The 20,145-nt window shown below is 45.2% G+C and overlaps 6 protein-coding genes across 6 annotated transcripts; 1 reads left to right on the top strand and 5 right to left on the bottom strand.

Annotated features, from left to right (window-relative positions):
- Positions 1-389: 389 nt before the first annotated feature.
- JR316_0006668 (Beta-mannosidase B) lies at positions 390-3,914 on the bottom strand (the record flags this gene model as incomplete). Its single annotated transcript, XM_047892414.1, has 14 exons — positions 390-1,010; positions 1,074-1,109; positions 1,162-1,233; positions 1,287-1,358; positions 1,415-1,508; positions 1,561-1,743; positions 1,800-2,022; positions 2,082-2,264; positions 2,324-2,479; positions 2,533-2,677; positions 2,731-3,136; positions 3,228-3,451; positions 3,511-3,626; positions 3,680-3,914. The coding sequence occupies 14 exons, from the start codon at positions 3,912-3,914 to the stop codon at positions 390-392; spliced, it is 2,766 nt and encodes a 921-aa protein (XP_047747696.1).
- A 223-nt stretch (positions 3,915-4,137) lies between these two features.
- Positions 4,138-5,334, bottom strand: JR316_0006669 (CAAX prenyl protease 2; the record flags this gene model as incomplete). Its single annotated transcript, XM_047892415.1, has 5 exons — positions 4,138-4,265; positions 4,315-4,476; positions 4,524-4,716; positions 4,763-5,002; positions 5,053-5,334. The coding sequence occupies 5 exons, from the start codon at positions 5,332-5,334 to the stop codon at positions 4,138-4,140; spliced, it is 1,005 nt and encodes a 334-aa protein (XP_047747697.1).
- A 664-nt stretch (positions 5,335-5,998) lies between these two features.
- Positions 5,999-7,789, bottom strand: JR316_0006670 (NADH-ubiquinone oxidoreductase 51 kDa subunit, mitochondrial precursor; the record flags this gene model as incomplete). Its single annotated transcript, XM_047892416.1, has 6 exons — positions 5,999-6,212; positions 6,276-6,515; positions 6,567-7,247; positions 7,301-7,464; positions 7,522-7,676; positions 7,729-7,789. The coding sequence occupies 6 exons, from the start codon at positions 7,787-7,789 to the stop codon at positions 5,999-6,001; spliced, it is 1,515 nt and encodes a 504-aa protein (XP_047747698.1).
- A 304-nt stretch (positions 7,790-8,093) lies between these two features.
- Positions 8,094-10,425, bottom strand: JR316_0006671 (Benzoylformate decarboxylase; the record flags this gene model as incomplete). The annotated part of the gene is made up of 7 exons (XM_047892417.1): positions 8,094-8,369; positions 8,430-8,468; positions 8,525-9,510; positions 9,565-9,707; positions 9,760-9,862; positions 9,922-10,051; positions 10,147-10,425. 7 exons carry the CDS (start codon positions 10,423-10,425, stop codon positions 8,094-8,096), a joined length of 1,956 nt encoding a protein of 651 aa, XP_047747699.1.
- A 1,761-nt stretch (positions 10,426-12,186) lies between these two features.
- Positions 12,187-15,772, top strand: JR316_0006672 (uncharacterized protein; the record flags this gene model as incomplete). Its single annotated transcript, XM_047892418.1, is given in 23 exon segments — positions 12,187-12,245; positions 12,292-12,338; positions 12,390-12,526; positions 12,576-12,624; positions 12,676-13,205; positions 13,258-13,372; positions 13,420-13,492; positions 13,555-13,628; positions 13,690-13,767; positions 13,823-13,923; positions 13,975-13,984; positions 14,109-14,136; positions 14,332-14,349; positions 14,559-14,598; positions 14,647-14,655; positions 14,823-14,841; positions 14,855-15,051; positions 15,107-15,178; positions 15,234-15,316; positions 15,376-15,448; positions 15,506-15,570; positions 15,621-15,647; positions 15,706-15,772. 23 exon segments carry the CDS (start codon positions 12,187-12,189, stop codon positions 15,770-15,772), a joined length of 1,971 nt encoding a protein of 656 aa, XP_047747700.1.
- A 680-nt stretch (positions 15,773-16,452) lies between these two features.
- Positions 16,453-19,051, bottom strand: JR316_0006673 (Adenylate-forming reductase Nps10; the record flags this gene model as incomplete). Its single annotated transcript, XM_047892419.1, has 16 exons — positions 16,453-16,575; positions 16,633-16,690; positions 16,747-16,815; positions 16,877-17,012; positions 17,069-17,087; positions 17,158-17,319; positions 17,377-17,474; positions 17,527-17,561; positions 17,627-17,709; positions 17,760-17,813; positions 17,874-18,011; positions 18,072-18,163; positions 18,239-18,310; positions 18,365-18,656; positions 18,719-18,747; positions 18,799-19,051. 16 exons carry the CDS (start codon positions 19,049-19,051, stop codon positions 16,453-16,455), a joined length of 1,713 nt encoding a protein of 570 aa, XP_047747701.1.
- Between the last annotated feature and the right edge of the window lie 1,094 nt (positions 19,052-20,145).

Raw genomic sequence — 20,145 nt, forward strand, 5'->3', positions numbered from 1 at the left:
CCACTGCCTGGCGTTTAGCTCTACTTGGGATCAAGGCCCTACGACGACTAATAATAAACAAGTCACTTACACAAAGAATCGGACATTGAGTATGGTTAAGTTACTCAGTCTTTTGTGGCGGAAGGTTGTACCTGGAAGATTCCGACAACAATGAGTGTATTACTCGTCGAGGTCTTATCCGGACGGATCCTGGTGTGTATAGGTACTACAACATAAAGGGGAAAAATGTTTGTCGTAGACACCGGTAGATGTAGTGGAGTGGGAAGTACTATCACGGAAGGAACTTTCAGGGCAAAGAATAACGGAAACTCCTCTTCGGCAGTGAGTTCATCCCCGACTAAAATCTATTCTTTAAAGCCTTGACATCATACTCTAGACTCAAAAAAAGCTTAAATCTGAAGGCTTCTCGACTGTATGTCATGTGCTTTTTCTCGTCCAAAATACGCGACTTTTACTCGCCTCCCTTTCAACCCCCGTGCAAACACAATCTGAGGATCGTCAGGGACCAGATCGAGAGCGTTATCGCTCCAATGAACAACGGGTTCTACGTCTCCGTCCACCGATAGCACGACACATTTAGCTGGACTCTTCACGCTCAGTGCAAGCGTCGTCTCATCGTCAAATACACTTTTCACTTCCACTAGCAATCCTGGATCAGGCGGCTGCAGAAACCTGTACGGCTCCGGCCAGTCCGAATAGCGAGCCAAGACCTCTCCCGATTCGACGTCCAGAAGTCGGGCGCTAGCGACCACATTCGCAGAAGACACTCCTAATGGGTCACCCGGCGAAAGGCTTTTGCGGTGGGCAGGCCCGGGACATTTCATTTCCAAAAGTTCCGTCGTCTGGTTTGGTTGTAACACGACGGTACGTGTTTCCACCAGGCACTCGTCAGGTGAGCGCAGATCGAAGAAGCAGAGTTCTAACTTTGCGGGCCGTGCCTTGAGTGTGTTGTTGGTGCCCCACACCGAGAGTGTGGCGTACAGTGTTTGCATAGCTCCAAACTCGTAGAACTGATATATCGAACAGTATGTCAGATGTGCAAGAGGTTCAAAGCTGACTGTGTTTAACCCTACCTGACGAGGTCTATCATTATCCCGATTCTTGACGACCTGTAAATAATGATTTCAGTCGACTGTTAATTAGATACAGGTATATCGTTACATTTCGGAAGATTCCGACTGTGATGGGCGCTAATTGTCGGGCAATGGTATAATAGACAGGCTTTGGGCGCAACTAGAGAAATATGAGCATATCATATCTGCCAATTAGACCACTACCAGGCTCACAAAATAGTCAGCAATTGCCCATGATACTACCGGCCAACAGTCGTTTGATTGCCATACGAGTACACCCGCCGTCTGAGTTTTTGTGACGGTTCAGAAAATGACTGATCCAAATGGACATAGTCACATACATATTCGCGACCTCGACCGCGCCATTCACGTCTCCAAGAACGGTATGCGAAGCTCACTGCCTCAGACTGCATTAACTGCGTGGTATACACGTGGCTGTATAGAAGCAAACATCATTAAAAGAAATGTTGCCGTTGGATACACTTACGTCTCAAAGTCGCTAGTCAACCGAAAATTCTCGTTCATGACAATCGCAAATCTCCTCTCAAAACTTCCAGCTTTGGTATGCTGCGCCATAAGCTGTGATTGAGAGTAGAACTGATATTTATCTGCCCCTTGCATCCAGTAATTGATAGTCTGCATGGAGGGCATGCCAGGTATACCAAATTCACTGGCGTAAAAAACAACAGTTCGTTGAATTGAAGGTAAATATTTGATTGACCGTACCTGACAAAGCGACCTCCGAGCTTATCATATTCTTGATATTGCAGCTCCTTCCCTCCCCATACGTTCCATTGGTGGACGTCCCCGATTGTTGGATCAGCAGTGTCCCAGCCTTTTCCGCCATATGGCGATCCTCGATGATATGGGACAGGTGGATCCGTCAGCTCAGACACAATCTCCGGAAATACATGCTCATATAGTATTCGCGCTGGGAGCTCACCAATGCCTGTAAAGTGGGAACATTAAGATGTAAATGACTGACTAATACTCAATTTCAAAGCGCACCTCCCCACTGTAGAACCATTTGATAATCTTCGTTATTTCCACAAAAGCATACAATAGACGGATGGCGGCGTAGTCGTGTGACATTGTCTATGGCCTCCTGCTTCACGCTGGCCACAAATGCGTCGTGGGCAGGATAAACGCCGCAGGCAAACTGGAAGTCTTGCCAGACGAGTAGACCAAGTTCTGTCCAGTTGAATTCGTGAGAAAAAGTCACCAACTTGATTTGGGGATAGTGCATGTACCGTCGCATATGTCGTAGAAGATGTCTGGCTCGTATACGCCTCCTCCCCAGAGACGAACCATGTTCTGGTTTCCATCACGAAGAAGAGTGAGCCACCTGTGATAGCGGTCGTCCGATATTTGGGTAAGGAAATTGTCAGCCGGTACCCAATTAGAGCCTAAGCGATGCAACTTCATTCATGCGCTGGAGCTCCACCAAGGGTCATCTCACCTCCCATGAACATGCGAACCCCATTGATCTCAAACAAAAATGTTGTTCCTGTGCCATATTGGTCTGGCTCCAGTAGAGGCTCCTGGATAAGTTGAGCAGTCCGGAAACCAAACCGCTGACATCTTTCATCGATTACTGCGTCATTCTAGAATGACTCTTAGTTCTATAGGATTTTCGGAGTAATGAAAAGCAACTCACAGGGGTGACTAGTACCACTTTGATATTGTATAAATTTGGCTTGCCGTAGCCGACCGGCCACCACAGATCGATGGTATCGTTTTGTAGGTTGGACCATTCCACAGCTGACTTTTGAACAAAATTCGAATGCGATTCACCACTGTCCCATCCATTAACTTCTACACGTTCCAATTTAATTACCTGCCGCTTGCTATCTTCCAATGTGATGACGAGCGCACTTCCTGGAATCTGTGTCCCTTCCAGGTTTATGTCGACTTTGAGAGCTGCAGTAAAGGTTCCGTCGGACTTGATATCAACAGCCGTGCGCGTATGAAAGTCCAAAATGCGAGAGGTGTAAGTGACGAGCGTTATTGGACGGTACGGTCCACAAGTCATCAATTCTGGACCCTGTCCTTTCGTGAATACTCTAATATTATTAATTTCAAACTGCATTTACCCAGTCCCATCTGAGATGTCATGAGAACGCATCAAGTTGAAATGAAGAATGGCACGCCCACCTCCAGTCATATTGTGCTTTACGGACGTAGACGCGGCTTGGGTCACCCAAGTTGGTTGATCCTGCTCGCACCTTTCCGTATTTCGCCTCCTCAGCCTTGGCAAGTGCCTTTGCAGATTTGAAATGCAACAGAAGGGTGTGGGTGCTCCTGGCTGACGAGAATGGTAACAGCTGATGGATATAAGTGCGAAACATGTTATCTGTGGATAGTATCTTCTCTTGATCCTAAAGGTGACCCATTGCACTTTTCATTCAAATGATAAACCGTGCTCCTTGTTGCTTACCAGGTATATATCGCATATCGTATCCAGCCCTTCAAATACGAGCTTTGCAAATTTACCTGCGAAAGCACTATCCACCGTAAAATCACATTTGTATAGCCATTCAACGTCCCCAATCCCTGTAACAAAGACGTTGAATCATATCAAACTTGACAACATACGCAAAACTCACACTGAACGGCATGTTCATTGAAGCCAACGTATGGGTCTGGTATCGCACCTAATTTCAGTAGCTCGACATGAACTTCGGATGGAAATGACGTTGTTTTCTTCCAGCTAGCTCGAAAGTCTGCCTCTGGTGCGTTGCCTTGATTTGATTCGTCACGGACATCGATGATGGATGCATCTCGCTGCTTCCACCACCAATCCTGCTTGCCAATATCGAGATAAGTGCTCGATGGATCCATGTCGGATAGATGGGAAGGGAAAAGATTCCGGCGCGCTTTATTTACGCTTCGTGTGTGTCGTTGTTGTGGACCGCGAAGATCTGTAAAGTCGGCTGACCTCTTCGTGATGACTGTCGGGTGCTTATGGCCCGGCTTCGCACAAGTTGCAACACTAGAGCAGCAACGCCACAGTATGATTATTATTATCGCCCGTGTCGAAAATAAATTCCATTAATGATTATAGCTAGTATCTGAAAACCGCATACTTGGTCTCTCCTTCTTGTAACCAGTAAAGATTATCCTTCGTCTTGGTCCACTTCCCGAGTGTATAAACGAAACCGATAATCCCTGCTAAATACATTGCTTTGATGTCTATGTGGAAAATGAATATAAAATACGGAGAAGCAAAATAGAAACTCACAATTTCGATATTTGGCATGCCTCCGCAATTCATATCCTATCATTGGAATACCCATCACGTTACAGAATATGTGGGCAGTGATAGGTGGCAAAATCGACCCAGTCCGAAGAAACAAAAATGACGCGTAGAATCCGAAAAGAGATGTATACGAAAGCTGGAATACTGTGCAGGATATGAGCTGAGAACGTCATGTACAGTGGAGTACGTACAAGTGCCAAACAGTGCCACCTTGGCCGCGTCCCAGTCGCCGCCTTTCGCATAGAACGTGTCGATCGCGTGGTGTACATGCGCCAGTCCAAATAGGAGTGGGCTCCAAAAGATCATGCGCATGTTAGATGCGCCTGACATGTGGTAAACAGCGAGAATGCAAGCCCTGAAGACGACTTCTTCAGTTATAGGACCCTGTAGAGAATAAGCTAACGATTTGTGAAGAAGAGAAGACACATACGATCCAATAATTTCGGATACCATGAAGACTGAAGAATCTGCCAACAATGTGAGACTGCCACCTCCAGTTCCTCTGTCCTGGGAGTTCGTGGCTAAGAAACCCGGCAAACAGGGGTCCGAGAAAAAGAAGAGGTGTAATGAGGTGAGGTAATATACTGGGTATGTTGGTGGTTATAGGACCAATAGATGCGATGGGGAAACCAAGTCGCAGCATTACGGAATCGAGTACAATGTCCAAGGACTAAAGCGTGTTCAAGGTTTGAACTTAATCAGCAGGTTGAACGAACTCACCGTCATCCTCCAAGACACACTCTCCCAGACCACACCTAGCACAGCTAGGCAACATGCAACTGTTGCAATGCTGACTGCAAGCAGTCGTGCCCTAATGACATCTGGCTCGTCACGCATTGCCACGTTCGGTCTTCGAGGCTTCGCTCCCTTCCCATTGAGCGAAATGCGGGCATTCTTCGACAAGTATAGGGATCCAACATAGATACAGGCAAGCCCAAGTGATACGTAGTGAGCAAATGAAGTCGTAATGAGTGGCTTTGGAAACAAAAGATGGTTTAACATAGTGTCCTGAACAGAAACAGTCAGAGTTAGGTGTTGTCCCATTCCCACTCTGTTAGCCTACCTTCTTATATTTTCAAGTCAGTGCCCCGTCTGGGTGCCACCCACGACGCAAAATGAGAGTAAAGGCCACAACGGCACGATAATGAGGGTAGAAGACAAAGTTCATGGTGCCGGTGCCAGCGCCGGCCAATTATTTTCGGCGCTTCAGGGGGACCACGTGTTCTACCGGTGCCATTATATTAGGCAAAAATTAGGCTGAAGTTTCAAAGAAAGAAAAGATATTGATGACTGATCATTATTAACATGAGTGTTGAAGGTGACGCCTAATTTGAAGCCTTTATTTTGAAAGAATTGCATTTGTACTAGTAGTTGCACCTCTTTAAGATCGTCCGAAGGCCAATGCCTCAAACATGTGCTCAGCACAAATACAAACAAGGGCCACGGTTATGATGAGACACAATGAGTACGTTATACACTTCATGAATCTTGGATGTGTGGCATTTACCAATGGCCAAACCAACTAGACAACAATCAGAAAATCGTTGGAGTACTGCCTAACCAGGACGACAGTTATCAAAGAAAGTTTGAATAATCTATTGCTCGATTACGAAATAAAAACGCAGCTGTTAACATTTGTATCTTTACGGGAAAGATATTTTCAGCATTACGCAGGCAAGCGGAGGCCTAGGTTGTCAGGGGAAGCCAATGTATCGTCTGCAGCACTGGCGAGATGTCCACCGAAACCAACTGCACCGTTCTTGGCACGGAACTCTGCGATACGGCGTTCGACTTCAGGTCGGAAATGACGCATGAGACCCTGGATGGGCCAAGCAGCAGCATCTCCCAAAGCGCAAATGGTGCGACCTTCAACTTGTTTTCTGAAAGAGAAGAAGAGCTATGTAAGATCATATTGCCATCGAAAGTGAGCAAAAAAATCGTACGTGAGCTCAAGGAGCATGTCAATCTCGCGCTGGTGACCGCGACCCTCAACCATGCGATCCATCATGTTCATCATCCATGTTGTGCCTTCACGACATGGAGTGCACTGACCACAAGACTCGTGCTTGTAGAATTGAGAGAATCGCGCAATGGCCTTGACGACGTCGGTACTCTTATTCATTACGATGACGGCACCAGTTCCAAGACCAGATCCAGCATCCTTAAGTGAGTCGTAATCCATCCTGCACGGACCTCAATGAACCAGGGATAACATGAAGAATGAAAATACTTACAGGACTTCGCTGCACATGTCAATGGGGAGTATAGGGACAGACGAACCGCCTGGTACGATTCCGAGGAGGTTGTCCCATCCTCCAATAACACCACCACAGTGTTTCTCTATAAGGTCTTTCAAAGGAATACTCATTTCCTCCTCAACGACGCAGGGGTTGTTGACGTGTCCACTGATGCAGTAAAGTTTTGTCCCCTGATTTCTGGCGCGTCCGAAGCCGGCAAACCAGCTAGCACCACGCCTGCAAATGGTGGGAGCAACAGCGACAGTCTCGACGTTGGCCACAGTGGTTGGGCAACCGAAAAGACCAACGTCAGCAGGGAATGGAGGCTTGAGACGGGGTTTTCCCTGCTTTCCCTCAATACTTTCGATGAGGGCAGTCTCTTCACCACAAATGTATGCACCGGCGCCGCGGTGAACGTAAACGTCGAAAGAATATCCAGAGCCGCATGCATTTTTTCCGAGGAAACCAGCAGCGTAGGCTTCATTGATAGCTTGCTGGACGTGCGACGCTTCTTGGTAAAACTCTCCACGAATGTAGATGTAGGCGGCCGTGGCGTTCATACCACGACCAGCGACGAGGCATCCCTCAATAAGCTTATGAGGGTCTCCGCGCAAAATTTCACGATCTTTGCAGGTTCCAGGTTCACCCTCATCAGCGTTGATAACAAGATAGCGGGGTCTTCAAGCGCATCTATGAGAGAAACCTATGTGGAACACTGTTGAATTACTCACCGGGGGTCCTTCTCCCATCCTGGTTTGTTCATGAAACTCCATTTCAGTCCACTGGGGAAGCCAGCTCCTCCTCGTCCACGAAGACCTGAGTCCTTAATATTCTGAATAATCCATGAGTCTCCTTTGAGAATAATGTCTTTTGTACGATGCCAGTCGCCACGAGACTATGGTTGTAATGTGTTACTCCCTACATGTTGTGTGAATAATATTTCCATGCTCACCATAGCCCCTTTTATGCCATGGTCATGTCGACAATATGCGTTGGTGAAAATTCGGTCTTGATCCTTCAGGCCACCATATCTTCGAACAGGGGGTTCAGCAGCGGTCGCCAATGAGCGGCTGGTTCGAAGTTTTGCGCGGAATTGCTTCGAAAATCCTGACATATAACCGTAAGTTAATTAGATATATTAAAGGTATAAAAGTCTTACTTGTCGTGCGCAACAACGCCTGAGACGACGAAGACGAGGCCTTCAACATTGTGCTCGTCATCGTTGGTAGCGATGAGCTGCAGCGGCATTTCTCGGGAATGGTTCTCAATTGATTATGTAATTTTACTTCTAAGTTGCTGTTTTTGGCTTGCGTGATTCGGGATTTAGTACACGTGACGGAACAGCCTCTACTGACGCGTCGCGTTCTCAAGGAAAGAAGGGGCCAACGAAATGCTACAAGTCTCCTGGCGTATTGAGTATCATTTTAAAACCTTTCAAATTTTATCTCTGATACAAGTTGTTAATTTTATTGATCTAATGTTGGTGTACAGACATTTAGCCTACTAGTACTGGTGGCCCAACATCTAAATAGACTCCAAAATGCAGTCAACAACAGCACATCTCTTCTCCTCAAGCACAATCTTTATCGCTTTGTCAATAGTGGACGTTAACGTATCCTTTGGTGAATTCGTCACTACATCACCTACGCGTGCACCCCATGCCCAACCAGCCGAGGCGGCAGCAGCAATCTGAGGATAATCCGGGGGGTTTGGACCAAAGCCAACAGTGAGTTTATCGCCTGATAGAGTATTTCTGCCATGTCCTGCTGGATGTACACCAAGCATAGACAGCATTGGTGACTGTTTATAGATCAGTAAATACTATCTATATGTTAGTGGCAATACGAATGTACTGCTTACCCCCCAGCCGCCATTGTTCAAAATTATTGTCAGAAAGGGCTGAAAATAAAATATTGAGTACCATTTCTACTCAGCGTAAGGCAGATATTACTCACCGTGTTATATTTCCTTGCCATCCAGTATGCGGAACTTGGAACACCAAACATGAAGGAACCATCTCCGACAATATAAACTATCAAATCGTATTCTTTCCCTCCAGAAGATGCGTTGCTCATTGGTCCAAGCGTACGTGCTCCAATAGATGCACCTATAGCTGCTCCTAGTCCCCATCCCAAAGAAGATCCTCCGCTTGTGATGACGCTGCCAGGAAATTCAGGCCTCAAATGAGTCCACACAGGAGCGAAATTACTGATCGATTCATTGAGAAATAGAGTATTAGCGCCCTTCGAGGGCGTCAGGGCCGCAACCGTCTTCCGAATGACTCCAATTAAATTTGGTACGTTCATAACGACTATGGGGTTTTGCTTTTCACCTGGTAGCGATGGTTTGCCCACCAATCTGAATTTATCTTCTTCTGAGTCAAGCTGAGAAACGAGTCGATCGTGATTCTTCCGAAGTGTCTCCCAGCGGAATCTGGTTTTTTCCTCCAGCGAAGAGTCAGCGAAATAGTCACCCAAGCACCAAGCTTCGCCTTGTGGGCGAACGCCCATTGTCCGCAGTGAGTGTTCAATTTGCTCTAGTGCAATGGCCGGTTCCGCTCGGCATACCAGTTCTGCATCGACATGCCATTGTCCAATCCCTAGTTTCAAGGGGTCGCCTCCGTCAATAACAAACACTCTGGCATCATCGACAGGCTTCTCATTTACCGGAATCCAAGCAAGATCGCACTCAAGCACCAAGATCACGTCCACGCCTTGAAGCTTTTCCCAATGTGTCAAAGGAAAGAGCCATGTATTCCCAATGTAGCTGGGGTGAGAGAAGGGAATATTCACTGTAGATGGACATGTGCTGATGACGGGAATTGCGAGAAGTGTGGCGAGTGATGATAGCGCTGCTACTGCTGCAGGCGAGCGTCCTGCATGAGAAGTGATTATCAAGGGTGATGACGCGGTCAGTAGTGCCTCGGATATTTTCTTCAAGGCTGCCACTCCAATCATTAGTCTTTTTACTTAAAAAAGAATGTAACCAGACGCACCAGAAGGCGTGAGTGACGTTGGTTCGATGGAAGGCCACTTTGAAATGCCGGAAATATGATCGAGACTTTCTGGATTCACTTCTTCCTCCATAACCTCACGTCGCGCCCATAGATATACAGGGCCTTTCGGCTCACTGGTAGCACTAGCAGGGAGTCGTTCAGAAAAGGGAAAATACTACTAACATTAGAACACACATTTGTAAAGCACGCTTCACACTCTGTTCAATAGTCTTCGCACTTCCTAACTGGGCAGTATGTCGCATATATTGGCGAACAATTGCTGATTGGTCCGGGATGTCTGGTGAAGATGGTGTAAGTTGATGCGTGCCGTACCTCAAAACTGGAAGTTCACGCCACCTTGTAGCCACATAATCCACTCATTTCGTGTTCCCTTGTGCTCACCGTTCGAACTGAATGGTGACGCTCCTGCAAAAATTAACACAGGAGTACGGCTACGATCCACATTATGCACCGCTCCAGCTAGGGCCTGCAATAAAATTATCAACCTCAAAAAAATTCAGGTCATTGGCAGATAATATGAAGGTTCGGATTCTTATTTCAGATGAAAAGATATGCTCTTACCTGCGTGCCCACATCGACATGAATAATAACGGCGGCAGGTTTCCCAGTAACCTGTGCGAATCCTTGTGCTGCACTCAATGCGACCATTTCGTTCGGACATGTCACAATCTTAGGCTGCGTTTCTCCACCTTCGTCTTCAACACGTTGCCTTGCTAGATCTTCGAGAAGTGCAGGATGATCAGAGCCCCAATTAACGAATGCATGCGTTATACCGGCACGGGCGAGTGTGCGGAGCAATAAACTGGAGCCGGTGTACGTTGATGGTGGCCTTGAATCCATGTAGTGAACAGAAAGATACCAGCAGGGATGACTCGAAACCTTTCGATATTGCTGACTCTATTGCGTGAGAGTACCTCATATTCTGCACTTGCAAGTTGGTTGTACATGAGAAAAAAACTGAAAAAATTAAACAACGATGATTGTATGAGATTGAACTTTGCCTTGATATATTCATAACTTCTTCTGTACAATTTCTCACAATTTTCACCCTACACAGTATACCCTTTCTACCCATACCAAGTTTCGTTCCCCTCCCCTGCTTTCCTTCTAATCTCGCGCCTGGAGCGACCTCCCATAGGCCATTTCTTCAACGGGCCGAAGTCTGCTTTACGTGTGAATCCAACAGTGATAGCGGAACACATCAGCCGTCCTTGGCCGGTTCACACGATCAAGAGTCGCGCGGCGCGCCGGCCATTTGTTCGCAATCATAACCCTTTAAACCCGTCGCACAATAAGAGCACTGACACGCGTTCTTCACGGCGAGCATTGGCGAGACACCAGGTTGGCAAGGTACTACGCGGCACAATTTACCTTTTGTTCACTTGTCAGCGACGACAATAACAGATAATAAGTACAGGTCTACCACGCCGTTCTTATTCATGCGATACTACAAATTACTACAAAACAGACGAGATCACAACCCCTGGCTATTCCCCCGAAAGCTTGATGTCCGTTATAACTTTAGACCTTGGCAAGGGCAAATTTTGCTATTGTCTGAAGCTCACCTGCTGTGTATATATAAAGTACTGTTACTAGATATCGTAAAGTCTCAGTAGCATTCGTTCGTTTCTTCTGCCAACAGTGCCTGCGACCATTACTCGCACTCGACACTCATTACATCAATTCAATGGACTCGTTCACCAACCTTTCCGCTCTTTTTGTTTCTTCGTCATTCTCTGCTGCCCAAATTCCGACCGAGCAGGAAGCCAATGACGTTGAATCTATACCAACTGACGAGGAGAGAAACGGCTGCGCTGGAAATGCGTTCTGTATCGTGGCATAGTTCCAGATACTCTGGCATTTAAGCTTGCACGACATCATTCACGATCTAACTTATCGAACTGTAAGCTGCAACATATTTATATCCAGGACGTATGCTAACTCTTTGAAAGCAGTATCACGATTTCATTCGATTTCGGCTCATCTGACACATGCAACATTCGACTTACTCATACCCATGCACGTTACCTCGAGATACCAACTCTTTCCAGGCTGAGAGGGCTAAGAAGAACTTGGAAATCATTTACTTTACACCATAACATTTCACAATCACTTTCACTATACATTTGTATTCATCGCCATTTCCAAGCCATTCAACATCACATTCAATCTTTTGTATTCTTTTTGTATTCGTTTCTTCCTGAGTGCCTAGAGTACTTCAAACTTTTTGAAATGGGACCTTATTTTCCCCAAAGGAACTACGAAGTTAGCAGAGTGTATTTCATTGGGTCTCATCAAGCCATTTCTATTGGACCGTTCACGGCCGACTTGCGGTCAATGTCGGTGCCCCTGAGAAGAAGAGATAGGGTTTACCTCACGTGGACACCATGCGAGGCGTTTAATTGGTCAGTCATTGCTTCCGTGTCAAAAGACTCAGAAGAGAAGGCGTCACAATCTCTGATCACAAAGATCGGCCTGTTAGACATTACCGTATGAGACAAACCCATGCCGATGCTCCAGTATGGGTTTAAAAGATCGCTGACCTCACTCCTTTCATCTACCACAACAATTGTCATCCAAAATCGACCTTACAGACGAGTCATGAACCTCATTAACCCAAGGGACGAGCGCGAGTACATCCCCATCGCCGACCATGGCTTGTGAGTACGAAATGCTACATCATTTCACTAGCTGACAAGGGAACAGGATTGGGAACCTGAGGACAGCAGCTTTAGTCAGTGTCGATGGATCCAGTGAGTATTCCTTTGCTACGTGGCTGCCTATGCTCACAGAATATCATCTAGTCGAGAGCTACTGTGTTCCGAATTTCGATTCGCCATCCGTATTTGCAAGAATTCTTGACAAGGACAAGGGTGGACACTTTTCCATTATGCCAACAGTCCCGTTCACTACTAAACAGAATTATTTGGCAAGCTCCAATGTGCGTGGTCGTCGGTGACTCGTGTGTTCGTGTTAATCATAGGGTGTAGGTTCTCCAAACCAAATTTATGAACGATGATGGAGTGGTTAGTGTTACAGGTATGCCAATCACAGTATTTGGTGAACATTATTGTCCTCATTTGTGCTTAGATTATCTGCCTCGACCTCGGAAAGAGCTTCGCACCACACCGAAGCCCCTACTACCCTGGCTCGTTCGGAAAGTAGAATGCGTACGCGGAAATCTCCCCATCCTCATGCAATGTGCACCTGCATTCAACTATGCTCGCTCGCCACACACTACCACCATCGTGGACGACGACAGCGTGCTCCCGAACGTTCAAAAGAAAGCTGTCTTTGAATCCGATGAACTGACACTCGACCTCCGGTACGTCGTGGAGAATAGCATGGAAGACCCAGATGCTGCAGAACCCGAAATCTCCCTGGAGTTCTTGGATTTGTCGGCCAAAGGACACAAGGGATTGGCTGTGCAGAGTGTTTTGAATTTGACGGAAGGTCAGGTAGTCACCTTTATCCTGAGGACTCCGCCCACTGTGACGACGAAGGCGATAACCATACCGGATGAAGCAGCTCAGCAAACCGTGAGAGACGAGACCAGAGTTCTCCGTCGAGCTCCCGAAGATCCGTTGTTAACGAAGGAATTGATGGCCTCTGTCTTGCATGTGCGCTCATTCACAATTTTTGTTCCAAGCGCGTCATTAAATAAACCAACAGGCCACTAATCGCTACTGGTATGAGTGGATTAGCCAATCAACCTATGATGGGTCGTGGAAAGAGGCTGTTATGCGTAGTGCGCTCGCCCTCAAACTTTTAGTTTACGAGCCCACCGGTGGGTAATTCGTACTATACCCACGCTCTTTTTTTCTCATGTTTCAGCAGGTGCTGTTGTGGCCAGTCCCACGTTTAGCCTACCGGAGTACATTGGCGGCGTAAGGAATTGGGATTATCGGTTAGTCTAAGCCTTTTAATGGCGTTTTTGTTCATGTTGGACTGTCGAGATAATAACTGCAGTGCCTCATGGATCCGAGACTCTTCGTTTACCCTCTACGCCCTTATTCGATTGGGCTTCACCGACGAAGCTAACAGTAAGCATCCTATATTATTCAGGACATATCCTTTCTTTCTAATCATCAACGCGGTCGTCAGGTTATCTTGAATTCATTTTTGAGCGTCTCAGAAACAAGAACCCAGATGGGAGTCTTCAAATTATGTATACCATACATGGTTCGCCTTTAAATTTTGCTTTTTAAAGGTTAGCCTTGACCACATTAAAATGCAGGGGGAAAAGATCTTGAAGAAATTGAACTACTACATCTCGATGGGCACAAGGGATCCAGGCCTGTTCGTATCGGAAATGGTGCTGCAAATCATGTTCAATTAGTCAGTTATCAGATCTAGAAAAACTTAACACTTCTTACGAACTCTCTCTAGGACATTTACGGTGAACTGTGGGCGGCATTCTAAATTTGTAGTACGTGCTGTTAGTTCCAGTGGCTGACCTGGTCATCTAATGATTTATATCTCATCCAGAAGTACAGAAATCTGACCAATGTATCTTCTAACAGTATGGATTGCATTTACCTTGGCCAGAAGGTAAGTGTCAAATAGCGTCTTGTACCTTCTGTACGTCTGATAATTCTCTAGTTCGGAAAACCTCTGGTGATGCCTTTGATCGTGGGAATCACCCCTATCTTTACTGACCTTCGTCGTTTTGTTGAAGGCGTATGATGATTGGTTTGTTTGTTACCCTTTCCTAACAAAAGTTAATAACTTAAATTGCTGTTCAAGGTTACTTGTCAGGGAATTGTACGTGAAACGATGCATTCCTTGATATTTTGTTAAGAGCTTGTGGCTTTTAATAGGGTTGACTGTACGTTTGTCCCCTTCCTTTGACTCCATGCATTAGTTAATCGTATATGGTTAGATGTGGTCTCCATAATTAACGAACCAGACTTGTATGGTCCCTCTCTTTTATTCTGTAAGGGATCGCCTTTATTTCGCATCGTTTTTTGCAGGTCCATATGGGAGGTCCGGGATAAGAAACGTCATTTCACTGTAAGTCTAATGCCAATAGCTTTGGTGAACAATCTAATGTTTTTTCAGTATTCAAAGGTAATTGATAGTCATGGATGCAATTTTAAACCCCTCATTATTAGAACCATCATTGTCTAGGTCATGTTATGGTCAGTTTTTCTTGTATTGATTGTTCAGTTTGACGAAGACTTATATGGTTTAAAATAGGGTCGCAGTAGACAGAGGTACCCGTGTTTTTTTTTTAGTTAACATTTGGGACTCACGGTAAATTTTGCAGGCCTACGTCTCGCCGATAAACGGTCACTGCCGTGTCCCAATCGCAATAAATGGTTGGCTGCCCGAGACAATTTGTACGAGGAAATTATGGAAAAGGCATGGAATAAGGAAGAAAAGTACTTCGGACAAAGTTACGAAGATAAGGATGTTCTTGATTCCGCGGTATTAATCATGCCTCTCGTATTCTTCCTACATGCCGTGAGTTTCTTGTTTGTTCAATGCCGATGTAGAAGCAACTTACTTATATCATTAGTCCGACCCAAGATTTATGAGCACGCTCAAACAAATCATGAAATCTCCTGAAAAAGGTGGTTTGACTTCCAACGTACGCCTCTTTCTTCATGGATGGTTGTGCGGTACATAATGCCCCAAGTGAACAGAATTTGGTCTATCGCTACGACACGTCGAAAGCCGACGACGGTGTCGGAGGGGAAGAAGGAACCTTTTGTTTATGCACACTCTGGTTTGACATTCATTATGGATAATTTACTCATAAAAACTGATACATAAATTAATACGTAGGTGCATTGAGGCGCTGACACGCGCAGGAGAGGTGGATCGTACCTTATTACCCAAGGCTGTGAATATGTTTGACGTAAGCTGGTGACTTTTTGTCTCCGTCACTGTTACAATTTTTGAGCATGAATCCCAGGACTTTTTATTGTATCTCAACCACGTAGGCCTGTGCACTGAAGAAATTTCGGTTGCTGGAGAAGCGTAAGCCGTGGTCCCCTCAGACCCAACTTATACTTATTTTCTACCTACAGCTTGGGCAATGCCGTTCAAGGATTTACGTACGCCCTCTCTCAATTTGTTCATACAGTAATATTTCCTAACAATTCTGCTGATAAGACATGTCACACTAATTTCAGCGGCCTATAATCTGTCGCGGACTATGCGGAAACGAAACTCGATGTGATCTATACTAACTCTTGAATATCTATCTGTTAGACACATTTATATCAGTTACCCCGGAATTTATGTTGAACTTACTGGTAGAACACGACCATGATAAGCGCAGTCATGACGTTTAAGACATACCTCGGCGAATCGGAGCTTTGGATCGAAATTCTATCAATGTTGCTTACTACCATAGAAATAGTCATGGTACTTGTCTAATTGTCACTCAAATCACTTTGAACAAAATTATTTTGCCTCTGTCTGCCAATGGCGACTGAAGTACACTTTGTCGTAGGATACTGCCGGCGATTTTTCGGCAAGTTTGCGACATGCCTACTGTTGCACAGGCAAAACATTGATTTTGGGAGGCAACGATCCTCAGGCTAGCATGCGATGACATACCAAAGCAGAAAAATAGGGAGACTTTCTCAATGTGAATGATTGCCATATTAATAAATTATGCAGCTGGAGTACTTGCATAGGAGTGATAATATACGCGGCCTACTGCCGTGCTGCCAGTGGGTTTTAATAATAAATGCGAATATAAGACTTTGAATGATAAGTTGTCCAAGATAAAAATAGCTTTGACATAACTAATGATTATTAAGATGTTATTCAGGCCTTGCTTGTGTTGAAATTGTGGACATGGAAGCGATGAATACATACCACATTGTTTGTTGCTTCATTCACAGTTCAGCTTTAGAGGCAGCTCATGTAGCGCTTTTCGATATCTTTCCTGTAGTCGTCAAGGATAAGTGATCGCTTGGGGAGACCCTTTTCCCCGAACTGGAATGGCCTGTCCTTATCTGCTATCATGAAAGCCTAAAATCGGGTATTAGCTTACTTGGGTGATACTTGTTTCAATGGGTCAAGTTATACCTCTTTTCGAATTTGAGAATGAACAGGAAGCATGCTATTTTTAGCTTCAATAATGGACCTACACAGGACGCCCGTCAATCAGAGAATATCACTATATATATTATTTCCACTCACCAGATGCGCTCAAATGAATCGTTATTGCTCTCGGAGACAGGCTGCCATATGAAGCCGCCGACATATGACCTTAATGTGTTGTAATCCGTCAGCCTACAGACAAGGTCTCCAAATAACAATTGAAAAGTACCAGATCCGTTGAAGTATAGTAGGCGTATCGTTACCAGCTTCTAACGCATTCGGCCATATGAGAACTCCAAGGAAAGGCCTTCCGTGTCCGAAAACCACAGCAGATTTGATTTCTTCGTGTTCACGTAGTGAGTCCTCTTTTAATAATATCGAACTTAACGAAGCTGCATATATTCTTTTGGTGAGGGCTTACCTAGGAGCATTGGATCTACCTAGAATAGCAGGTTTCACAGGATTCTGTTATTGTCTTGTTGTTTAGGGAAATAACTTGAAGTGACTAACCACTTGCCCGGAAGAAAGTAGGATCTGGTCTTTGTTTCTTCCGATGACTTTGTAATAGCCTTTTTTGAATGGATGAGGCACCAAACCATCTCCTGTGGCATATGCTGGTCTGCCATTCCACTCAGCATTGCGTATGGCAGGTTCATGGAACCCTTTCTGAGACTAGACGATTGTATTTAGTTACATATAATGCACATCAGCCTGATAATCAAATCTTACAATAATGTATGGTTCAAAGGCCCCATTCTCGCGCGGGACTAGCTGGCAATTAATACCCGGATTCAAGGAAAAATACTCCCAGTCTTCGGATTGCGGTTCTGAGGTATTTTGTTCAGTCAAAAAGAGCAGCTCGAATAATTGAATGCTTACCTGAGACAAATTTACTGATGTAACCGCACTCAGTTCTGTGAAATAAAAGATCGTATTTAATAACTTCCAGGGGTTACAATCTTTTAAAGATGCAACATACGCTCCGTAAACGTTGCATATCTTGACGCCGTGCGACGTTAACCTGTCGCCTGCTGCTTTGCTGAGTTGACTTCCTCCAAACACCTGTAAAACGTCGTCAGAACATATATCTCCAAGTAGGCACATCTACTTACAATGCATTCTCTCTCTGCCAGGAACTTGACTTTCTCCGGGTCGTTCGACCATGCCTACCAGAGCGTGTTACTTTTTAAACCGTCTGTATGACCCTCTTGGCCATGACGACATACCTCAAAGAAACGTGGAGAAGACCATACAACGGACACCTGACTGTTCACGAATCCCTCAAAGGCTATATCCCTGTCTGCAGGTATGACCGCTCTCGGATCATCGGGGGACAAAATAGCCATGATAAACCCAGCTCTGGGCTGAATTAATAGATTCCAACGAATCAACGCGAATCAGGAACTGAAAATAGATTAACCTACCAGCCAAAATAGGAAGCATAACCCGGCAGTATGGAAAAACTCTGCAGATTGTGCACCAAACAGCTTCCCTTCCATGAAAATGTCGGAGTAATCTAAAGCAAATTTGACCATCGTCAGCACCTGTGATATCCGAATGCCTTCAATATGGGCGAATCTATTTAACCTACTAATTGCCAGTGAGTTGGAAGTGATGTAGCTAGATGGCCATTCAATTATTTTTGGGCAAGTCGAGGTAGAACCTAGTGGAAAATGTTTTAACACTGCATAACATTTATAGGACCTGTGCAACATACATGAGGAGTGAAGGATGAGTGCACGTTTGGAAAATTCCTCCGCATGGCGTGGAAGGGGGTCAAAGTCGTTGTGTCCTGGATATAGATCACTGTGGAGAGGAGCATCGATTACTGCCGGCATAGCATACGACGGGGTCTTCGATAGCTCATGCAAGGCGAGCGAGGTCTTCTCTCGAAGACGATCGTTGGTGAGAATATGAGAAGGGCCGGCCATTCTTAAAAGTTCTGCAACAACAGAGGGATGGAAACGGGGTGAAATTAGCAAAGCTGTCACACCAGCTCTCAAGCAACCCTTGACGCCATTGAAAGTCAGTATGCATACTAGACTGCGGATATACAACCTGCGGAACATACCAGGATAACAGTCGCATATGTCATGTTATCTGTAAGGAGAGTCAACTCTACATAATTGCCACAGTTTATATCAGACCAACTCATTTCAGCAAATATAGCGACCAGAGGCGTTGGGGAGCTTGAGGAAGTATTCGTCAATTTTCTGATGCTTTGACCTGCTCTATGTATCCCTGGAACAATGTCTGAGTAGGTAATTAATCGTTTGTAACCGCCAGTAGAACCCTCAGGCCGAAGAAATACTGGATAGTTGGGATTGTGGGCAAGGTGGAAATCGAAAGTGTATTCAATTTCCATGTCGGAAGGTGGGGCAATGAAGGATTCTGTATGGGACATCTTTGGAGGAAGAAATCTGTGGGGGTTGTAGCGAGAAATTTACTGCTAATTTGTACTTTTCCCCCTCATTTAACTAATCTATGTAGCTGAAAATACATACAACTCTCTGGCCGATATCGTGATCATCCCAGGCTGTCATGAGGCACTACGGATAAACCTGGAGTGTTCAGTACATAATTAAGCTGCGCTCCCCGAGTGGTAACTGACACAACCGGAGATAACTACAACGGTTAGCGCCTTGGATATGTGTATCGTTGCTGAAATCGCTCTGAATCTTATTATAGAACTTTAACACATTGTAGATCATGATCTTGAAGCTTACATTGCTGGTGACCCTATTCAAAACTTCAATGATAATTCCGCCAACCTTCCAGATTTGTTTGGTTGTATTTTAAACAAATTTATTGATTTTGTTTGACAGTAGTATGCATATGGGGCACAAAGCTACCGAAGCCGATGGTCTCTGAGTGTGCATTATACAGCCGAGGACATACAGACGTGGGTCAATGCCAAGTGCACAACCAAAATAAAGTGGGTTTTGAAGAAGGTTTCATTGTTTCGATGTAGTATCATCGAGGATTTAATCTCACAGTTGTTCGTTAAAAACTGGAATTGATATAAGAGTAAAAAAACCCCTATGTCTACTATGCTGCGGAGAGTGCATAATTCCCATTAATTCAAGTTAACAGCTGCTTTCTATTGAAACGCATGGCCAAAGAAGCTTTATGTGGAGAAAGGAATTCATGTCGATGTGGTTCTGATTCTCTGAACGTCGAGCGCTATAGAAGGTCTCCCCGATGTGCCCGTCTAACACTTCTCAAGGTCTTAAACTTGCCCGAAGCAGAAAATGTAGCCTTGGCTTACTGGTAGGAAACAACTTGACCAGAGACCACATAAACTAGGACATCGTACGCTGGGTCTACGTGTCAAATTGGAAATCAAAATCAAACTTTGGGAGGTTGCCTAAAAGTTCAAAATAGCTTCTAACGGCAAGGAACTCCAGGTAAAGGTACAGTACGTAATCGGGAAGGGGATAGGAACATGCTTCAGCCATATTTATATTATAAATAGACAGAATGTATGTGCGATGCGCT

The sequence above is a fragment of the Psilocybe cubensis genome, chromosome 6 (assembly GCF_017499595.1).
Source record: "Psilocybe cubensis strain MGC-MH-2018 chromosome 6, whole genome shotgun sequence".
Taxonomy (NCBI): Eukaryota; Fungi; Basidiomycota; class Agaricomycetes; order Agaricales; family Agrocybaceae; genus Psilocybe; species Psilocybe cubensis.